The 21,706-nt window shown below is 36.6% G+C and overlaps 2 protein-coding genes across 2 annotated transcripts; both read right to left on the bottom strand.

Annotated features, from left to right (window-relative positions):
- Positions 1-3,391: 3,391 nt before the first annotated feature.
- On the bottom strand, positions 3,392-3,688 carry Smp_173510 (hypothetical protein; the record flags this gene model as incomplete). The annotated part of the gene is made up of 1 exon (XM_018789120.1): positions 3,392-3,688. One exon carries the CDS (start codon positions 3,686-3,688, stop codon positions 3,392-3,394), a length of 297 nt encoding a protein of 98 aa, XP_018646465.1.
- Positions 3,689-13,303: 9,615 nt separating this feature from the next.
- On the bottom strand, positions 13,304-20,157 carry Smp_157610 (hypothetical protein; the record flags this gene model as incomplete). Its single annotated transcript, XM_018789108.1, has 3 exons — positions 13,304-13,456; positions 15,983-16,179; positions 19,938-20,157. The coding sequence occupies 3 exons, from the start codon at positions 20,155-20,157 to the stop codon at positions 13,304-13,306; spliced, it is 570 nt and encodes a 189-aa protein (XP_018646464.1).
- Positions 20,158-21,706: the final 1,549 nt, after the last annotated feature.

Below are 21,706 nucleotides of genomic sequence, written 5' to 3'. Positions count from 1 at the left end.
GACCATGTGCAATGGGGATGCCCATGGACTATTCGATGGTCGAATTATCCCTAGGTCCATCATGTGGTCGAATTCGTTTTTAGCTAACCTAAGCTTCTCGGGAGCGAGTCGGCGGGCTTTCGAAAATACAGGTGGTCCTGTAGTCGAGATGTGATGTGTAACATTGCTGGTTACACAAGGCAATTTCGATTGCGATTGGTATATCCCGGGGTATTTGTCGAGTACTGATTGGTACGAGGAGTCTACGGTGTGCTTAATCGTGACTGGGGATAACCTGCAACCAGAACAAGGAGTTACGCAAACAGATAGTTTAGTGTTTCCATCTATTAACCTTCTTGAGCGTGTGTCGATGAGTAGATTGTGGTGTTGTAACAGGTCTATACCAATGATTGGCATAGAGACATCTGCAACCACGAAAATCCAGTCTATGGGTTTGCGTAAACCCACGATAAGGTAGACGTACCTTTTACCGTAAGTAGCGATCGGTTTTCCGTTTGCCGCCTGTAAACTTAAAACAGACTCGCGAAGTCTGTCGTCGGGATTTGCTGGAAGAACGCTAACTTCTGCGCCAGTGTCGACGAGGTAGCGAACTTTCGTAGTCACATCTGTGACGTATAACAGACGGCTATGTTCGCCGGCTACGGTTGCCGTCAATGCGTGCCGGTTGGGAAGTTTCCCGAACTGTGTTTCGTGTCACTCGATTTTGGAGTCGGATAATTGCAGGGCTTCCTGCAATTTCTAGAGGATTTACCGTACTGGTTGTGATACCAGCACCAGTCGGGGTTGTCTGTCTCTCGTGGTCGAGAGACAGATCTCTTACGTGAAACGCTCCTACGTGAGGATTTTGACCGACTACGGTCATTACGAACTCTAAGATATCTTGTAAGCGTGTGACATAGTTCGGCCATGTCAGTCGAGGTCGATTGGGGTTTTTCTTTGATGGAAAAAACCTCGGCCTTAGAAAATTTGGTGATTTCCAAGATTCGATCGGCAGATGCAGCTAGTTCATCTATGGCATTGTTTTGAAATGAAACAAGCACTGCCTGCACCTGTTGAGGGAGTTTAGACAAGAAAAGTCGTCTAAATAGGCCATCATCGAAAGTTCGTTGGCCGATGACTTCTCTCATTCTAAGCAACATGTCCGTCGCAGAACCATGTTGCAAGTCGATATTGTTAAGGAGTTGGTCTAACCGTTGTCGATCAGTTAGGTCTCCGCGTTTTAAAATCGATAGTTTAAGCGTTTCGTAAGGTTCGGGAACATCACTAGTAAACATACAAGGTGTTACGTACCTGTTAAACTCGCGCGGTAACGCCTTAACTACCGCGAGGAAACGTGTGCGCGAGTCCGTGATTCCGTGCATGCAAAAATCGGCTTCTGCATAGGAGAACCAGGACTCGATATTGTCGGGCCAAAATGGCGTTAACTGAATCGAAATAGGGGGAATAGACTTAAACTTAAGAACCTTAGGAGAGTGTTCCGTCATAGTAATATAGATAACGAAAAATGTCTAATTAAAATATATCCGAGAAAAAAAAATTCGCGAAAAAACAGTATATCACAATATATAAAATTCAAATAAAGAATAACAATGAATAATAATATTCTAAAATGGAACAGACTCACAGTATATTGACTTGGTGTACCAGATCACGTCGGTCTCACCACTGAGGATACCGCGGATGTTCTAATTTTGCAACTAGCTACCAGTAGCACCTTCTATATTCGATCGTTCCCAGTCAGATAGAAATCAGAAGTCAGACGAGAAGAGGCAGGAAAGATATATTTGATTCGTTACCAATATATCGAGGACCTTTTCTATAAGCTGGCTAATGAAACGTAGGAGCTGTGTCCCACGCCGTGTTGCAACGTGATCTGGTACGGATGCATGACCGAAAGCCTTCAGCTAAACAAGTCCATTTAAACAACGTGGTCAGCATCCAATGTCGAACACTTAATGAGTTATTGATTTTGGGGAATTATTTACAGCTACACTGTCTTCCTTTAAACTATGAGACTAAAATTGTTTCATATCTGCCTTCCTGTACTATATCCTTATATACAACCTTTCTTTTATATATTACCACCATTAAATTAACTACTTCCATGAATTCGGTGTTCATCTTGTTGTGTTAATGAGTTATGGCAACTTGAACCGATGCATAAATATGCCTGATCCTACGTTGTAGCTTACCGACTGAAATAAGTCAATATTTAGATGTCCCTTTTTCATCTGATGATGGTCGGTTGGAAATAGGGAATGAGCAACTACTGAGAATGCAATTAGCAATAATTTATGAGTTGGAATATTTTATGTTCGTATTTCTTTTGCACTGTGTAAATCACAACAAAAAGTGGTCAATGATTTAAAGTCAGCCTATTTTCGGTAAAACAAAGAATAATGAAAGAGCAACCTTCAGTGAAAGTTATAAGTGGTGAGGAGTAAAGTTTTATATGATGAATATAGTCAACCCAAAAGTGTATATTATTTTCAACAAAATATGTAGTCAGATGGATTAGAATGTTTAACAGCAGAGTTTCAATTAAGACGTTGTCTCTCAAGCGGCTGAGTGAAACTAGCTATATTCCATATAGTTCTTTAACACTTCATTTGACAAACATTTTTTAAATCACTGGTGAAAAAATATTTCAAAACCGAATTTGCTTCTGATGTAGTATAGAATGCTTGTGAGACTTACGAATTAATTGAAAATATTACTTTATGAATGACTTTATTTTCCAATACTATATTGTTTAACACAGCCTATTTTCAGTACCCTTTTCGTGATGTTATATGTTTTTTTTTGTGAAAAATCGAAATGCCATAAATATTGTCAAATTCTGACAGAACTTTATACGAAGTTCAGTTAGATGATGTCCAGAAGGATAACCAAAACCTTATGGCTAAATGGCACAGCCCTGAGTATGAAACTTCACCCAAAATACTACGAAATATTGAGCAAACGGGCTTTCAGTAGTCGGGATCTAAATCTGCCATTCCTTATCTTCATGTGTGAACATAAATTCTGCAAGTTTCAGTTAAATTTAAGGAAATTTCAGTTTTTACTTAGCAAAATGACTATCTTCCACACCATAACATGTGTTTACTAGTCAAAATGGTAAACACTATCTGTTGTATTTGGTGAATTTATGGTGTACAGTGTTAAGGCTTGGAAACCAAATATTAGTTTTGGACGATATAGCGATTAATGTATATATTCTGCAAGGAGATACTGAACTAAAATTTAGCAAAAAATAGAATCAGAACAGTATACCATGTAACCCATTGTCAATACAATTACTGTGTCTATTGATCGAAAGCAAATTAAAAAAACAATTCACAGGTGGTGTATACTGAGAAACGTGGTGAACATTTGATCAAGATGGCTAAGCTTACCGACTGTAGTTGTGAACACGTTTGTCCGTTTGACATGATTGATTAGTTAGACGCTGAAGAACCTTTGGTGTTACACATTTATGAGGATCTTGATACTCACTACTGAGAAAAAGAAGTTTACTTAAGGTAGGAAAAGTAGCTGATAAATCTGGCGTTGATCTAATTGAATCAATATTTTTTAGAAACCGTTTACAATTCGTTCGCTCTGTTGGAAAATAGTCAGATCTTTCTTGTAAAGAATGCTTTGAGTTAAGTGGATTCGGAATTATGTTCGAATAAAACTGTTCCAACATAGAAATGCGTTCTTTCAAAAGTTTTATATATTCGCGTGAAATTTCAAGATTTTTTGATACTTGTTCTTTAGCGATGACTACAACAGAGATCTTTCTATGAAACCGGTCCTTTTCTAGCTAAAATGTTGTTTAAAGATATTCATCAGATAAATATCTTTTGATTAGAAATCTCAGTGAAAAAAGATTCTATATAAATGGAGCAATGAAAAGACTTTTAATATAGAGGCAAAAACAGCACGATAATAAAGAAAAAATAACTCAGTGAACTTATCCATATCAAACAGTGATTGTTTTACCTTCTAGACACCATCACATTCATTTTATATTCACGAGACGTACAATGTGCACTATTTCACTGATTCTTTCCATGGGAGCTATAGATGCTGATAGTGAGTTAATTAGCAGTCAAATCAAGTATAGATAGATTTGATTATCTTAATCCAACAATCCTATGGATTATTATACTTTGTCTTCACACCAGTAAAGATAAAGGGATGATTGATGTAACAGATGATTGTATTGTAATGGGGCCTGTGTGATCAGGCACTAATTATGAGAGGAATTATATTGTCTAGTTGGATTATTGATTAGTGCACCTAAATTACATGTAAAATAGTTCAAAATTTCACAATATTCGCTCCATTATAGCATTATTCAAAGCGCAGGAAACATGAAAAAGAGATTCCATCCATAGACAGACAGAAATTATTCATTATTTCTGACTATCGTTGATAATTCGGAAGAAGATACCGAAGCTGGTACCTTAACATAGTGGTCATGGTTACTTATTATAGTGACCTAAACAAACTATACTGGCTAGAATACCTCATTTGTTAGGTCTTACCATTTCGGACAGGTTTATTTGAGATAGGCAAAACTAAAAACATCAGCTTAAGATTTGACGGCTTAGTAATAGCGTCAGTTGTATAATGGTGTGAAGGGAGTAAGATGTCTTCCTTAGATGATCAACGTGTCCAGAGATGCTCCCTTCTCACAACGGAGAAAAGAGGTCAAAATAGGTTCGTACTAAAAGCAGTAAACCTCACTTTACTCCTCAGATTTCCGTTCCCGGCGGTGAAGCGTTAAAAGTAAGGGTTTAGTTCATTTAAAACTACTCAAAAAGAAGCCGTATGTGACTGGCCTTAAGCAGTTGTCTTTTGGACATTGTAGACACACTCTCAGGTCGATAAGACCATTCCTAAACCATTTTCTACATGAGGTTCCTTTAAAGAAAGTATCCTTTCACAGTATAGACAACCAAGAAGCCACAACCATCATTATATATCTGACAGCACCTGAGATTACCTAACTATGAAGTATAACTGATCATATTTTTATCTTGAAAAATAAGTCAAGTATCTAAGTATATTTTATGATAAATAAAAAGATACGTATAAAAAGCTACATTTAATCCATCAGTTTGAGAGACAAGGATGTAACGCTGGTAAAACTAGAAAACGTTTAGTTATTATTATTAACATGCAAATTCTATATATATGCTTTAGTTAATACCGAAAACCAACCATAAATCATTATCAATTATTAAATCCGAAATGATTCATATCTTGTTTACTGCTCAAATGATTTTCAGCTGATAATCAGGGGTCATGCAGCTGTTCTAAGATATTGTGGAATTCGTCCCTGTGAATAACTTTTTTTTCATTTGCACCTAATTCTGCATTTGTGTTTTTAGCTTCAGTGACAAATATCCTAAATGAAATATCATTGGGTTGCGTTCTGATTGGATAAAGATTATGCTTAATCACTAATGTCAATAACTCCATCTGCAATTCATCTGGGGCTACTTCAGGTTCCAAGCTCGGGTAAAGGAGGAGGATTGGGCGTAAGGTTAGCAACCTCACCTTGCAAAGAAAAATCTTGAGATACTAACAAGTGCAGTCATGAAAAATGCTCTGGGCAACAAGTTCTAGGACCAAACAATATACCAGCGGAAGTAATGAATTCAGACATAAAAGTAACTGAAAAGATTTTCAATGTTCTCATTAGAAAGATTTGAGAGCGAAAACAAGTCTCAACAGACTACAAAAACCCATACCTCATCAAAATACTTGAGTGGTGAGATCTTGGTAGGTGTGAGCGCTGTCAGTACTAGGAAAATTTTACAACAGTGTTGCTGGGCCGAGTGAAAGATTCAGTAGATGCTCAACTTCGAGATCAACAAGCTGGCTTTCGTATGGATCGGTTGTGTACTGACTAAATTGTGACACTGACGATTATTGTTTAGCAGTCAATTGAATGGATCTCATTGCTATACATCTATTTTCATCATCAGGTGAAAGAATTTGACAGCGTGGATAGAAAAGCCTTGTGGAATCTCGGTCGACACCACAGAGTACCTAAGAACATCGTCTTCAGGATACAGGACTCCCTACGACGAACCGAACTACAGAGCTGTGCGTAGAAGGCAGCTCACAGATGCTTTCCGAGTGACGACTGGTGTCAGAAAAGGCTACATACTCTTTCTATTTCTCTTCCTTCTAGTTTTTGACTGAACGACTAAGACGTCCATAGTATAGCGAACACCTTGAACACAACTGGATGATTTGGACTTTGTGGATGACAGCCCTGATATCTTATACACATCAACAAAAGTAGACAAAGACGGTTAGCATAGCAGCAGTAGGTCATAACATACACAAGAGAAAAAACAAATTCACTAGTGTAATGAGGAAATATGTCTCAACTACTTATCTATACCAAATCATTGACTGGCAGTAGCACTAGTGAACCACAGCTTTTCTCCCAATCCTTTTATATCAATTTTTGCAACAACTGAGCCTAATGGCACTATTTGTTTGACTGAGTTTATCTGCACACACGAGTTTTTGAAAACCAAATTGTTTCGCTTTATTTTACAAGGTGAAAAGACTCAGTTTTTAATCTTTATACCATTCTGTATATCTATATGGCCAGATTACGTAAATTGTGATTAGCTAGTGAATGTTATTTTCTTGTATCAGCTCATTGCCATGCCACTGACTTTGGATTCCTTTGTCGGATGGACAAACATACTTGTGAAACGTATAAAAATGACTGGATGTATGGGTAGTAGAAACCTTTTGTCTTCAATCTTAGTCAATTGTAACTGAGATAAATCTGAGTTACTCATATGGAGTTTCATAAATAAGCTATTTACCTAATCCGCGTGTTAATTGTGACCATACCGTCACACATAATAGATGTATTAAAATCTTATTATTATTTATTAAAAAAAGTTACTTCCTGAACGTTACATTTATTTTCGACCATAATCTTACATGTTCAGGCTAGCTATGAACCATGTTATTACCTATTTTATTTTAATGACCTCAAAAGGATGTTTCCATCTTTATTCATTTCTGTAATTATAAGTTTCTAGACAGTGAAATTGGTAATGCTTATTTACTTTAACATACAAATGTTAGTACAGGGGGGGGGCTAAGTAAACATACACCACACAATATGGTAATGAGATTGTGAAGAGGAGGGAAGGTCAGTATAGTTAAACTAAACGACAAATAAATAAAAATATGTGAATGAGTGAGAAATAGTTCCGCTTATAAAAATAAATAAGATTAATTCAGTTAAACAATCGCCTTGAAATTTTATGAAGTAAACGAAAATTATGGCAGAACAGCCTTTGGCTTCCGTTCTCAGCAATCTTTGATAACATCAAAGCAATTGAAATGGACAAGCTCTAAAAGATCAAACATGGAGTTGTGAAGGAATAACAGGTGCTAGTCCTGTACAGGTTTCTCTTACACCCTATTACTATGGTTGGTCATGTTGTCAGAGGGGGCATCAGCTTCGTGACTCCCGAATGAACTCGGCATCCACCATGAGGCGTCATAACTCTTCCAAATGAAGACCTTCTAACTTCCAGAGCTGAATTTAATTGGTTTGAATACTTTTTTTCCTGGTTAGCGTCTTTCTAGCGAGTTAGTTTTCTACGGGATGGGGTCGCTAACCCCATGCCAAACCCTCCTCCTTTATCCGGGCTTGGGACCGGCAGTAGCCCCCGAAGGGACTATAGGCGTTGTTATGGTGTATTAGGATACGTTATCTGAAGTAACGCAAAATATGAATAGGATTCCCATAGATGTCAACTCAGATTACAATTGTATTTCGTTCTGTTGAGTGGTGGTTTAATAGTAAAGGCGTTCAACTTTCAACCACTAAGTCCCACATTTGGAAACCCACCTACCTGCTTCAGTTTGGGAAACCGGGTATTATCATTATTCCGAACATCTTAAGTATTGCTCTTACCCACGCGTCTGGTCAATGAATGAATTGACTATATTATTAGAGTTCAATAAGTTCTTACCGACATGAGCGGACTAGTCACGCGTCGAAACCTCAGACATAGCTAAGGTTATCTCATGAAGTGGAAATTTGAAATAAGAGTTATGTCATAATCTCTCGACACAATCACCTATTTTCGAATTGGTATCTAGGTAACAGTATATTATATCTCTATTTTATTTATGTATCTATTTAAACACATAAAGACTGGTACTAAGAGGCACCATAATATATATGTGGCATACAATAAATATGAGATTGTGAAGAGATCGAGAAACGATGAGTATGATAAAGAACAACAGTGAATAGAAATTAGAGTATGAGGGTGGAATAATAATAATAATAATAATAGAAGCAGTTCAGTTAAAAAAGACACAACCACAAAGAATATTCAATTAAGGAAGTTCCTCTAACGTATATGAAGAAAGTAAGAGTTACAGCATGATCGCTACTGGTTTCTTTTCTGAGCACTGTGTCGTATAGTCTCTAGGGCTCCGAACAGAGTCGCGAGGAAACAACAGATGCCAGTTCTGTACGGCTTTCTTTTATACACCAGTACTATGTCAAAAACCAACCACATCTTCGCATTCTTCAATCAGTCCTGGCGTCAGCAGATATACACGATGTGGAATTTGCTGAGACAACATTCGTAACACATGCTCAAGTCACCGAAGTCAGTGATTCGAGGTGGTCACACCAAGTGAGCTATCATCGCTGTGTCCGAATACACGTTGCTGAACCTTTGCTCTACTAACATGGTGTGCCACTGGATGTCAGCGACCCTTCGAAGATAATGACGATCAAACATAGAGGATCGCTTAATATCTTCAACTTCGAGATTAGGTTTCACAACTATACAACATAACTGCTCTCATCGACGTATTATAGATCCGACCCTTTACAGTTACACTAACATCATAAATGGCCCAGATCGGTATAAACTGTTCTGGCCTTCCCTATACGTGAATTGATTTCATCACTCATGCCACTACCAGCACTTATGCAGCTACCCAGATACACGAACTTCTCGACTACTTCCATCTGTTCACTAGCCAGAGTGAGTGCAGGATCAAGGTCCTGTCAGTCTTGTAAAATTACTTTGCACTTCGAAGGTGCAAAGCACATACCGTACATACGGACACTGATTGCCAACTGATTCAGTGCGGATTGCATGACTTGGATATCATCGCACAGCAAGACCATATCATCCGCATACTCAAGATCGAAAAGTCTTTCTCCAGGTTACGACCACACCACCATTACCTACATCCATCAGGGGTACTTCCCAAACGTCATCGATGGGAAGTTGGAAAGGAATGGTGAGGTTGTGCAATCCTGTCTAACGCTAATGCTTGAATACACAATGGAGAGGTGGTTGTATCTTTTCATTCTTTCTGAATTGTTTGTATGTAGGGCCTTTAAGATGTTAATAAGCTTCTCAGGTGCACCCTTCTTCGACAGACAATCCCAGAGAACAGTTGTTCAATGGATCGAAGGTGGTCCTGATGTGGTAGAACACAATGGTTGTTCGCCTGCAATAAGCATGGCGGCGTTCTAACATTTAGCGGAGGGTGAAGATATGGTCAATACATCCTCGAGCAGATCGAAAACTAGCCTGCTTCTCGCGAGTCAGTGTTTCCCGAGTTTTGAACAATCTGCCAATTATGATGGAAGCCCATAACTCAGTCACGATCGGAAGTTGACTTGTCCCCTGATAGTTGTTGCATTAGTGACGTGAGCCCTCTTTTTACTTGCCAAACATTTGCAAGCAACTCAGTCGATTCCATAATTAGAAGATCCGTGTCATCCTTTTGAAGACCCAGAAGTAAGTCATCTAGGTTTGGTGACTTGTGGCATTAAAAGAGACGGAGCTCCTTACAGATGTCCATCTTGTTAGTTGGGTCACTCATCAGTGGCCATAGAGGACAGGACAGTATCACCGGTTTCTCCGAGGCGTCAGACCAGCTGGACTGCTCCCCGAAAAACTCTGCTTGTCGTCTGAGACGTCTACAGATGTCATTGACTTGGATCCCATCAGCTTCACAGATTGTTTCACTCACACCAAATTTCTTGCTGCCAGTGGCTCCGATGAGTTTAAAGAGCTCCTGACAGTTACCAGATGTTGCTGCTGCTTCCAACACGCTAGCACTCTCCGACCATCAGGCTTCTTGGTCCTTACGCAAACTTTGCACAATTTCATTGCGTACGAATTTACGTGTATCGCCAGATCCGATGTTAGCCGGAGTAGATCGACGTGTTTCAACGAGTTGTAAGTGGCTTCTAGAAACCTAGTACTTATAAGCGCGAAGTTTAGAAAAGCGGCAAGTAACTTTACTCTCCATTTCATGGCATTACGCAAATGCACACAGTGATCGTCTATACTTTTCAGTGGGTTGATAGCTAGTCTCGAATTTGGCTCGGTTCGATATTTAATTGTAACAGAAGCTGCAATCAGTATGCTTACATCAATCTGTTTAGGACGATGAACTTGCTGGCCACGGAAAAGTAATATAAGATTGGTGTAAACAGGGGCATGGTCAGAGTGTAGATAAATACTTCAAGAGGAGAAACAGTCTTGTACACAACCATACCAGCGGTAGCTGAACGCGATGTGATCAATATGAGTCCAGTCTTGAAATACAGAGGGAGGACACCAGGTAGCACATCGGTGATCACTGTACCGGCAGTTAGTGCTATCCAGAAACAGACTGTAGTCTGCGCAAAGTTCCAGTAGACGGTCACCGTTATCTGACCTGCAACCGACGAGTTCCTGTTGACCAAATAAACAAATCTCGTCGGTCCTTGGACGCTCGATCTGCATATTCAAGTCTCCGGCTAGTACCACAATATCTATCGGACGCACTTTCTGGAGACCACTTAACTGGTGGTAGAACTCATCCTTGATAGAATTCGGGCAGCAATCAATTGGAGCATAGGCAGAGATAAAAAAGACATCGTTTCCCACACCGATTTCTTCTCGATTTGATGAAGCTTTCTTACTTAATGGCAAATAATCGACCGTTGATTAGGACCCCATCAATTAGTCCTGCTTATATTCTGGCGCTTAGTGCAACGCCAACGCTAAAGAACTGGATGAAAATACCACAGGGTCCCCGGACAACCACACACGAAACAAGCTTTTGAAGCAACAGATGGTGAGTCAATTTGCAGTTCTTCACTAGAATCTTGAGTGAGGATATCGGATAGACAACAGACGTTGATGTTGAGACCTTCTAAAGACATACCCAACCCTATCTGTTGTCCGATCTGTATTAGTGTGCGATTGTTGAAGGAGGCCAGCTTGAGTGGCATAGGTGGGTTCAGAATTCGTGTTCGATGCTAGCATTCAACTTTTGATCAGTCAGTGACTTGAGATCGTCTAAACAGGACAGGATTCCCACCATAGGTGAGCTGCTATATGAGTTGAAGAATGAAGGAATACACAAAGTGGGAATAAAAGAGAATAGATACGTGATGCAATGTTAAATAAAAGTGAATGTCACTAAATAGTTGTGAGAATGGGAATAAGAGCGAGAGTATTTTCTTCAGCTGTATTCATCATCAAACGTTCCGTGAACTGAGATACTTCCCAAGTGCCTAGACAGACTCAAATGGTTGTCTTAGAAGGACACTCTCCAGGTCTTTGATCTACAGGTCTAATCCAAAAGGAAGAGGAGCAAGATCAGGAGATACGATCCCATGGTATTTGGTGACTAAAAATAGGCTCATATGCCATTTGATCCCTCAAGATCCTAGGGTCTATGTGCAACATTGGCATGAAATCAGGGTTTCCCAACACACGCAGATGGATCCTTCGTATTTGTCAACCCGGTTTAAGTGACAGACATTGGCTTTTTGTCCACCCACTACCACCAACAACCGTCCCACCACGAAGATGCAGAAAGCGGTGTTCATTGGGATAATCTTATAATATGCTTTATCATCTTATTGAGTCGATATAAATTTTTGACAAATGTTTAAGAAAATGGAGTAGTTTTATTGCTACTATTGGACTTTCTGGCAAAAAGAGAACTATTTTTGCGATCAATTTATTCCGTTCCACATAATCAACTACAGGTTTATAGTGTTTTGGTAAGTCTTTCAACTGATATGCCTAAACTGTATCCTTAGCCAGTTCCGATATCCTCAGCTACTAAGACACATTATCTGGAGCACTAGAGAGAATGTGAGAATACGAGTAAAAGGTTTACTCAAAGGTTAGTTTGTGTACCTAGGAACGAGGGTATTTACAGGTTAACACTACCTTGGGCTTATGTAAATTTTTGTGACCAAACTAAGTATAGTAATATGGGTAAATGCTGAATCAAACCCGTGGCACGTTACTTTGCATCTTCCAGATGTTTATGAGAAAATTCGTTTTAACACTGATTAGGCAAAATGTTTCCTACCTTTTCTGGGCCTCTAAGGGCTGACGGGAAATATTTTGGGACTTCTCTAACAGTTTTAGGCACCATTCGAGAAGCTATTGAAATCGAATGAAACTGTCTAGATGCAGTCAGGTATCATTGAAGGTAATCTTAATAAAAATGTATAAACTTAATTCTCCTCACAAAAGAAGATTGAGTCTGTGTGATTATGAACTTCATTTTATGAACAATACACACCCCAAGATTATAACTCATGCTCACCTGTAAGCCTTCTTTTATATTCTACAAGGTTAATAACTAAGAAAACTCAAAAAAAGATATGGATTAATCATAGTTTATCTATAAAATAGAACAATATTGGCAAATTAATGCTGATATTAACATCCAGATATCTATAATAGAAACCAAGTATTCGTCGATCCAATCATTTTGGAATAAATTATTTTAGATATATCACAAATCATAGATAAAACTGATACAGACACCACAAAGTCAGTGGGGCTTTTTAATTTAAACAAATAAGTGAGTAAACTACATTAATTTAAACTTATGGATGGAGTTTAATTCGTTCACGTAGATTTAGTTTCAACTATTTTTTGGGTCAATTAGACAAACGATTAATCATACGAACTTTCAATAAGATATGTTTTCTATGTACTACACTGTTTCTTTATATTACTCATTTTAAGTTATATGGAAAATTAAAACAATTAATTATCAAGTATTGCAGTAACTAGGATACTATTAAAAATCCATTACTTATACTCATACCTATACATTTGTATTAAAAATATGGATTCAAGCCAATTAATTTTGTCTGATGAATTGCTCGCCCGCATGGCACATAAGATAATGAAGAATACGTAAATCTGAATCGTTATTATTATAGAGAGCAGGTATGAGGTATAAAATGGTCAACAGTTTTTTAACTCACTTTAAACTGATTTTCTTTCTGCAACCAGTTTAATCTAGCTTTGTCAAATTCAAGTTGATTTTTACACAACTGACTATTTAGACCGTGAACTTTATTTTGTTCCGATGACAGAGCATGTTTTAAATGTTCAATGTGTACTTTCTGCTGCAAATTAGAATCAATAAAAGATTATGATAATCCAAAAGTACTTGCTAATAGTTTTTGTATGATTGTTTGACGGTAGTAGTAAGATAACAGGAAAACCTCAATCACTGCAATGAAATCTAAAAGCTAAGAACTTCTTAACCATATTAAAAATAACCAGCTGTATTCTTAAGCTTCAAAATAATTTTCGGAACCCAGCCCTGTGCTATTAAGCATCAAAATATATTTCCGAAGCGCATCCTGACAAAAATCCTGAAGTTGTCGTTTGCCATGCAAAATCCTAATTACTGAAAAATTTAGAATTTTGTTTCACATAATGAAATATACTAATTGAAACATAAATAGCTGATATCAGAGTGATTAGAAAATAGTATACATTCACCTGTTTAATTAATGAAAAGTGTTTAAGAATGTTTTAAAATAGAATTTATTATTAAATAGTTCTCGACAAAAAGTAAACGGTAAGGAAATTGTTGGGGATAATAGATTTTCAGAAATCACTTGGTTAAACTTCTTATTTTGTAATTTAATGGTGGAGATTTGAATTTCTCATTTTCGCGCCAAAATCATTCATTATTACCTTCCGTTTGTGTTTCCCACCTGGAAGGATCGTAAACGTCATTGGCTTGTTTTCTCTTTCAGTATGCTATTCTGTGACGCTTTTGAAAGACATTTTTGTACTGTATATATTATGCATGAGTTAAGTGTTTATTTTCGTTCTTCCGGGCTGTTTGTGGAATGAAATATTTTCCCTGCTGAGTCTGGTCTTCTTCCTTTAATTAGCGGGGCTGGGGCGCAGAGTAATAGCTTAGCTTCGTCCTGTTATTGCGTTGCTGGTTTACGTTCCGTTCGCCGGTACGAATGTGATATCATAATGTCTCGAACATAGCAAAAATTTAGTTTAATGAACAATTACAAGATACAAAAGGAGTAACACATTTATGGGACATTTTGATGATGGGAACGATTGTAGAAAAGTGGTATTTATCAGTAACGTAAATCAGGAACTTTGTTTTAACATAGGCGTAACGTTTGGTTTGCATCTTTATATTTAACCTGACTTAATAGAATTTTTCATTGATAATGACATTAGTTCAATAATCGTACTGAATAATTTTATCAATAGAATTAGGTCATAAATGAAAATTTTGGTTTCTCTTGAAGTGGTAAATGAGAAATGGGTTTTGATATCCTTACAGATTAGTTGATAATTAAATAAATGATAAGGACTGTAACTAGTATTTTCAGTTAAGTATTCAGCCCCCAAATGCCCTGGTACGGCCGAGAGTGGGGAGAGTCCGCTCTCCCTCTCCAAATGCTCTCACATGGCCACTCGTATACAAACACTGCCAGGGAAGTCCTATTCTGCCTTCTCGTGGCAGGGGTGTTGTTCACGAAAGTGAGAGGACGAAAAGCGAATGTCCGGTGCTTTAACCGGGTTGGTGGACACGGAAAGTTCACCTAGGGGAGTTGGAAAACCCTGATTCCAAACCAATGGTGCACATGGGCTCCAGTATCTTGATGGAACGAATGGCGTGTGAATCAATCGTTGGTCACCGGCTACCATGGGACTGCATCTCCTCACGATGCTCCACTGCCTTGTGGATCAGATCTTTAGGTCAAAGGCTCCGGGTGTGGCCCCCTAAGAAAACCACCTTCTTCAGTCTGGGCAATATCACAGCCCTCACACAAATCGAATGAGATTTGTGCGGCGCATATGTATCTGGTGCTTCCTTGTACCAATATTTATGTGTTTAAATAAATAATAAATAAATAAATAAGTGTTCAGCTCACTGATAGTCATTGATGTTTGCTCAAAATCATAGATTAATTTCACCTGTGAATGACAATATCAGTCTTTCCGGATAACTGACGTCGGTGTTCTAGGTTATTGTATACTAGTCAACAGTGAAATAGAAAGATAAGTAAAACATTGAAGACTATAGAACTCATTGTTATCAAAACAAGTGACAGTTCCTTGTAACAAATATGTGAGTACTGAAATACCACATATTTATAGTACTGATACATCATAGACATCATCTGATCTACAGTAAACCTTCATGTGGTATAATGAACAGCACAAAAATTAGTCAAACAGTATAGAACTATTGGCTGAAGGCAGCTTGAATATTTGACAAAAACATTATTCGAGTTAAGTATCCGAAGCACAACGTCTACAGTTTCTTCCATTTCAATAAATTCCTTTGAAAAGAAATTCATATTACAACTAGGAGATTATCAAACTTTCTCATGATATGAGAGTCAAGATGTTAGCTAAATTTCACTAGAAAATCTAAAGTTGTACTATCCATTCAAGTTTAATCAAATCTTATTTAGTTCTTATGTTTTAAAGATAACAACTAATTGACTGTGTTACTGGCTATGAAAATCTGTCACCCTCATGGTTACGGTTCAATGGGAACATCTAAAGTGAGCATTGCAGTTTTGCTTTAGGTTAATAAACAAAAATTTTACATCAAGTAGGTTAAATATCTAATAATAATAATAATTTGAAGTACTTACCTGAGCAATTAGTTTACTGTTCTCATCAAGAACAAATGAAAAATCATCATTTTTAGTTACGCTTAAAATATCACAATGAATTTCAACAGAATTTGTAGTTGGTTTGTCAATTGAGCACTGAATTGACTTAGAAGCTTTTGAAGCTGGACTATTAAGTCTATTGACATTCTGAACTGAACCAGATAAAGGTTTGCCCACTAACAGCAAGAAAAGTAGGAATTAGAGTTGTTGAAAAAGAATATTTGTTGACACTGAAATAAACATATTTCAAACAGTCAAGATCTCAACCACACTCGTATTTCATCACTAGCTCGCTGAAACATTCAAAGTAAACAGATACTTCATGTTAGCCTCAATTGTATACACCAGTTTACATATACTGAAGCACAGACATTGAAAGAACAGAAAGGAGAGTTAATGTTCGCATATCTGACAATGGTTATCAGAAGTATGTGCACCGACTTCTTAATGATGAATGTTTAGGCTGTAATGAACTGATGAGAGACTATGAAATAAAATGAATTTGTGTTATTCTGTCACGTTCGTTCTTGCTCTATTCAAATAAACTTATCATTTTATATCAACGGTATTTTTTTCAAACAACTGACAAGCTATTTTAGTAACAAATAATACCTAGCAGGATGTGTGCCAAAGTTATATACCACTGACTAGCAATGGTTGAGAATTCTAGTCAATAGTATTTAGAAACGAAAACTCATTGATATTCGTAACGCTATTGGTAAATTAGTCTAGTTCGGTGATGTTACTTCCATAAAACACATTAGTAAACTTTTGGAAACCTGAAATAATCCTGATTAGAGTTATCAAACAAATGCCGTACTACGAGTGTAAAAGTTGCTTAAATCTCGAGGCATTAGCATCAAAAATTTTAGTGTACGATTTACGAGTAACAATCGAAAACCGAAGTTGACATTTAAAATAACGTTGAAACTGATTTAGCTGTTTGTAACTAAATTTTTGGTTCTAATACTTGTTCAATTTATTTCGTGGTTCAATCGAAAGTCTTCCATATTTTCAAAGGTTCATAATGTGAAATACTGTCTACTCTAACTCTGTTGTGGAGGGCTTTCCAAAAACAAATAATGTGATGTAAGGGTGGTATAGAGGCTTAAGCCAAATCATTAATACCGCTCATCCAAGTATATAAAAATTCATTGGTGGTCTAAAAAAGGAATAGAGTCTAAATGGATTATAAATCAGACAGTCTGTTGCAGGAACCCAGGAACAGGAAGTAAAAAGAAAGTATGGGGAAGTAGTAGTATTACGCATCAAACTGGTCATAGAGGACTACTAAAATAGATCGACACAAGACTATCTGCGTGGAATGACACATAATGTGAAAATACACATCTAAATATGGTAAACTGTGTTACCGAAAATTCATAATATATGTAACTTTCACATCTATATTAAAATAATGTTACTCCCTTTGACACTCTTATTTGATGTATTATATTCAGTTAGTTAATGTGTTGCTGGGATTATTTTATTGTCGTGATAAGTCGTTTACGTTTTAACGCCTATTACCTCTCTTAGTCTGTCAATTCCAAAGATAGAAGTAAGATTGCGTAACAATCAAGAAAAAAAAGAAAGTCAAGTCAAATGTGTAAAAGATAGTTGTCTACTTAGGGAGTATACAAAAAACGAATAAATTAAAAACATGAAGACAGTGACAGCAAATGACTAGGAATTAGAAACATCAAGCGAAACCATCAATGACCGATTGAACTCCTCAGCTAATTAGTATTAAATAAAACTTAGTCATTTGACTTTTATTGTCACAGATGTCAACAATCGACAGAGTAAAGTTTCTTAAGTTTCGCTGGAGAGCACAAAGGACAATGTTTTTTGGGATACATGCAATGAAGAATGCCGAGTGTTCAAAACTTATTCAACGGCAAATTCATCAAACTTTTCTCATGCATTTTTAAAATATGACTCTCACAGAACGAATCTCCTAGCTGTTCAAAATAGACGCGCGAGATAACACAATTAGGATAATAAGAATAACAATTTGTTAATGAATTCGAAGAATTACAGTATTCGTTGAAAGTGGATCTTTTTATTTGTCGTAAGGCGAAAAATAAATCGAACATATTTCACATCATTAAAAATGTTATTTGCATTTCAATGCTCACCTTTATATGTGCTTTTCTGATGGTCACTCTTAATAATGTACACTTTTTTGAATGGATACCATTTTTAAATCAGTTACTCTATATTAAGAGATATAACTTTCTGAATTGCTGTTGAGAGAATAGCTTATTCCGGTAAGATGAGTCTATAATGTCGGTATGTGTAGATTATTATCCTTGAAAATAGAACATCTTAATACAGTCATTCATTCAACTCAATTTGAGTACAAGTTACTTAAAGTAACAGCTCGATAGTACTTATCTCCGAAATAAGATGAAAGTCTACACATGTTGTTTATAGCGTCAACATTAATTTGAAGATGAAATTTATTAAGGGCACTTATTAATTCCTAAATCTCGTGAGATATTAAGTGAAATGAACAGCCATTCCAGAATGCTTAAATTGTCACTCAGTTTATTCGGATTTAGGCATTTGACCAAATTATTTTTGCACATATTTCATTTTAGATTGAAGCAGTTACTTAGTTTATGAAGTCTAATCTCTTACAAAACCTCATACTGAACATCAAAATCACTTGTGATCCGTACAAAGCTGTTGAAATTTGTTGAAACTGGAATTTTATTCGATTCAATACTATGCTTTTCATTAATTGTAGGACCTAAAAAAGTTATTAGAAATATGTGTCTGGACAATGAGCTTTTATGATTAAGACAAACTCGTAGGAAAACAGATAGGGAACGGGTTTAGATGTTAAACTTAAAATAATGCAAACCAGAAAGATGTGGTGCCGATTTCACAATAGTGTAGAAAAATGTCATTTTATGGATTTCTAATTACAAATGTACCCGGACATGGGTAGAACATTTTTGAAGATAAAATATATTCCCTATTATTCATGAGATGGCAATATACCATTACAATGGATTAGACTATGCAAAGTTGTTGAATCATTTGAAACAATAAATCCATACTGTATATTAGGTTGAAACTGAAACGAAAAGATACAACTGCTATCTTATTACGGAAAATATACCTCAGAGAAAATATCAGTCTGGGAAATCTAGGAAGACAAGCTGAACTAATATATAAACAAACACGTGACACACAATGAGTTATATGTGTATACATACATGGTTATTACTACTTTAAATACTTCAGAAATCTCGTTAAAAAGTACAAACATCGATATAGCAGAACAATAATATGAATCAACATAAAAACAGAATCGAATTTCAACTAATCATATGATCCATGAGTAATAGTATCGTGAAAGTTAAACATATTAATCAGACCAATTACCATATACAGACACATTTCACAATGTCCTATTATGTGTTGGAATGAACAAGTAAAATCCCCATATATTTCGGAAAAAGTTCACAGTACACCCTACATACGATTGTGAGCGGAAGTGGTAGTTCGGGTGATTATAAGAACTGTAAGCAAATACAGTCTAGAAGGACAAAGTTAAAAAACCGATAATACGTTAAACGCAAAAGTTTAGTGTGCCGGTGCTAGTGATGAAGTGTCATATATATATTTGAGTTAAGATAAAATCCCGTTGAATATTAAGGACTATGATGAATTTGTTTGTCTTGCGTAACGTACAGCACAATACTTCAAGGAACCATTTCCATTTATAGCGTCGTCAAACTTAATCTACGTATATAGGAATTAATCGTCACAATTAACATGTACATCAAGCAGACTAGAGATAAATGCATTCATTTTTAAGAACCTCTACTTAACCGTTGGTTCTTCATCCTCACATCTTAGTATTACTTTCACTGCAACAATTTCGTCCTTTAAAAAACATAAAATAACATAGACGAGTCACAGTACGCTGTGATAAACTTGCTTTGTTGAATCACTTCATCGTTTTCTTTGGATGCAACATTGATAGGATTTGTTGGTTTTTGAATGAATGTTTGTTCTGGGATTTCAGTGGATATATGGTAATCAATAGATTGCTTTCCATTTACTGACTGACAGCTACCGTCTGCTAAAATATGTGAAAGTAGAAAAGATATATCTTCTTCTGTGCAATTTGTTGCCATATCTGGATAACTCTTCGGCAGACGTCTTTCAGAATACACCTGGCGATTTGTAGCTTTCTGGAGTGAATTTAACAATGTGATAAACAATTAAAGTCATTATATACATGAATTATTATTGTTAGAACACAAGTACTACAGGTTCAAAAACATATAACAAAGATTTTTGCAGAAACTTGTTGTGTTTGAGAAAAGTGAAGAAAAACGGTAGACTCCATTTAAGATATTCAACATAAATATAAACTCATACTGTCAGTAAACATGTTAGTTAATAATAATTTGTCTAGCTAATCATAAATATGGAACATATAATCTTGCATTCGATTACGCCTTAGACTGTTTTATAGCAGTTCATTTTCTAGTTCCAACCGTAATTAGATCACGCGAATTTCCATTTAGTAACAGTTACTCTAGCTTCTGCCTACTAGTACAATCAATATGAAATGAATACAAGATCGTGAAACGTAGAGGGATTTTGTCTTTGTTTCTCAAAACATCCTATAAAAAACGCCAAATAGTCATCAGTCTATTTGTACAATACTCGTTCAAATCAAATACTTTAGACTCATTTAACTCTACATATTCAATCACCAACACTATCGGTAAATTGCACTAGTTATATAAACATGACTAACCCTTGTTATTGTTTCATTTTTTGTTTCCGTGCTACTGTTTTATGTGAATGTGTTTATTGTTCTCTTGGTAATTGACTACAATTTCGCGTTTTTCTACTAACACTGTAGTTAGTTACATTTTAGAAAAAGTTACAATTGTTGGCTACATACGTAGTTATCTACTTTCACTATAGCCCTGACGAGACTCCATGTGTGACAGTAGAGAGAATTATTCAAAAAATCTATCTGTAGCTACCTAATTCCCAAAATAGGGAAGACAGCAATGACGAGAGAAAAGGCTGAGAAAGAAGGAAATAACAGACAAATATAGATGTTATCTCACCAACAGTCGAAGAAATCAACATGGCCATCAGAAATATCAAAAGCGAGAAGACAACAACACCGGACAACGTACAAGATGAAATACTAAAGTCATAAATAGGAATGGCTGCAAAGATGCTCGACCACATTCTCTTTAGAAATACTTAGGAGGAAAAGCAAGTATGACAGACTGGAAAGAAAGACACCTTATTAAGATCGGCATCTTTAGTTGTCAGATCTCGTTGATTTTAAGCCAACTCAGTATTTGTTTTAATCCCGCAACATAGACAAAGACATGAATAATGCTTGGTTTCGGGTGCCCCAAAATGGTCACCACCAAGTTTGGCACCAACCTTCGACGGTAATTCCAATAAAACTCACTGAGTTGGTACTGACTTGACATCTTTCTATGTTAGTAGTAAGGCCGTATTCGTGAAACCTTTCAAATGTCAGGTCTACCTATTGAAAATGTTCTTTTATCCATCCATTCAGTTATACAGGTCCCAACGTTTGCATCGCAGTGAGCTTTGGACATGTGACAAAATCATCCGCGTATACGTATTAAGTGACAAAAATCGTTTGTTTTATATTACGTGTAACCTCACTTCACATACTAA

Source organism: Schistosoma mansoni, assembly GCF_000237925.1.
Source record: "Schistosoma mansoni, WGS project CABG00000000 data, supercontig 0136, strain Puerto Rico, whole genome shotgun sequence".
In the NCBI taxonomy this organism is placed as follows: Eukaryota; Metazoa; Platyhelminthes; class Trematoda; order Strigeidida; family Schistosomatidae; genus Schistosoma; species Schistosoma mansoni.
The sequence above is the reverse complement of the archived record's forward strand: the minus strand, read 5'-3'. Positions and strand labels throughout refer to the sequence as shown.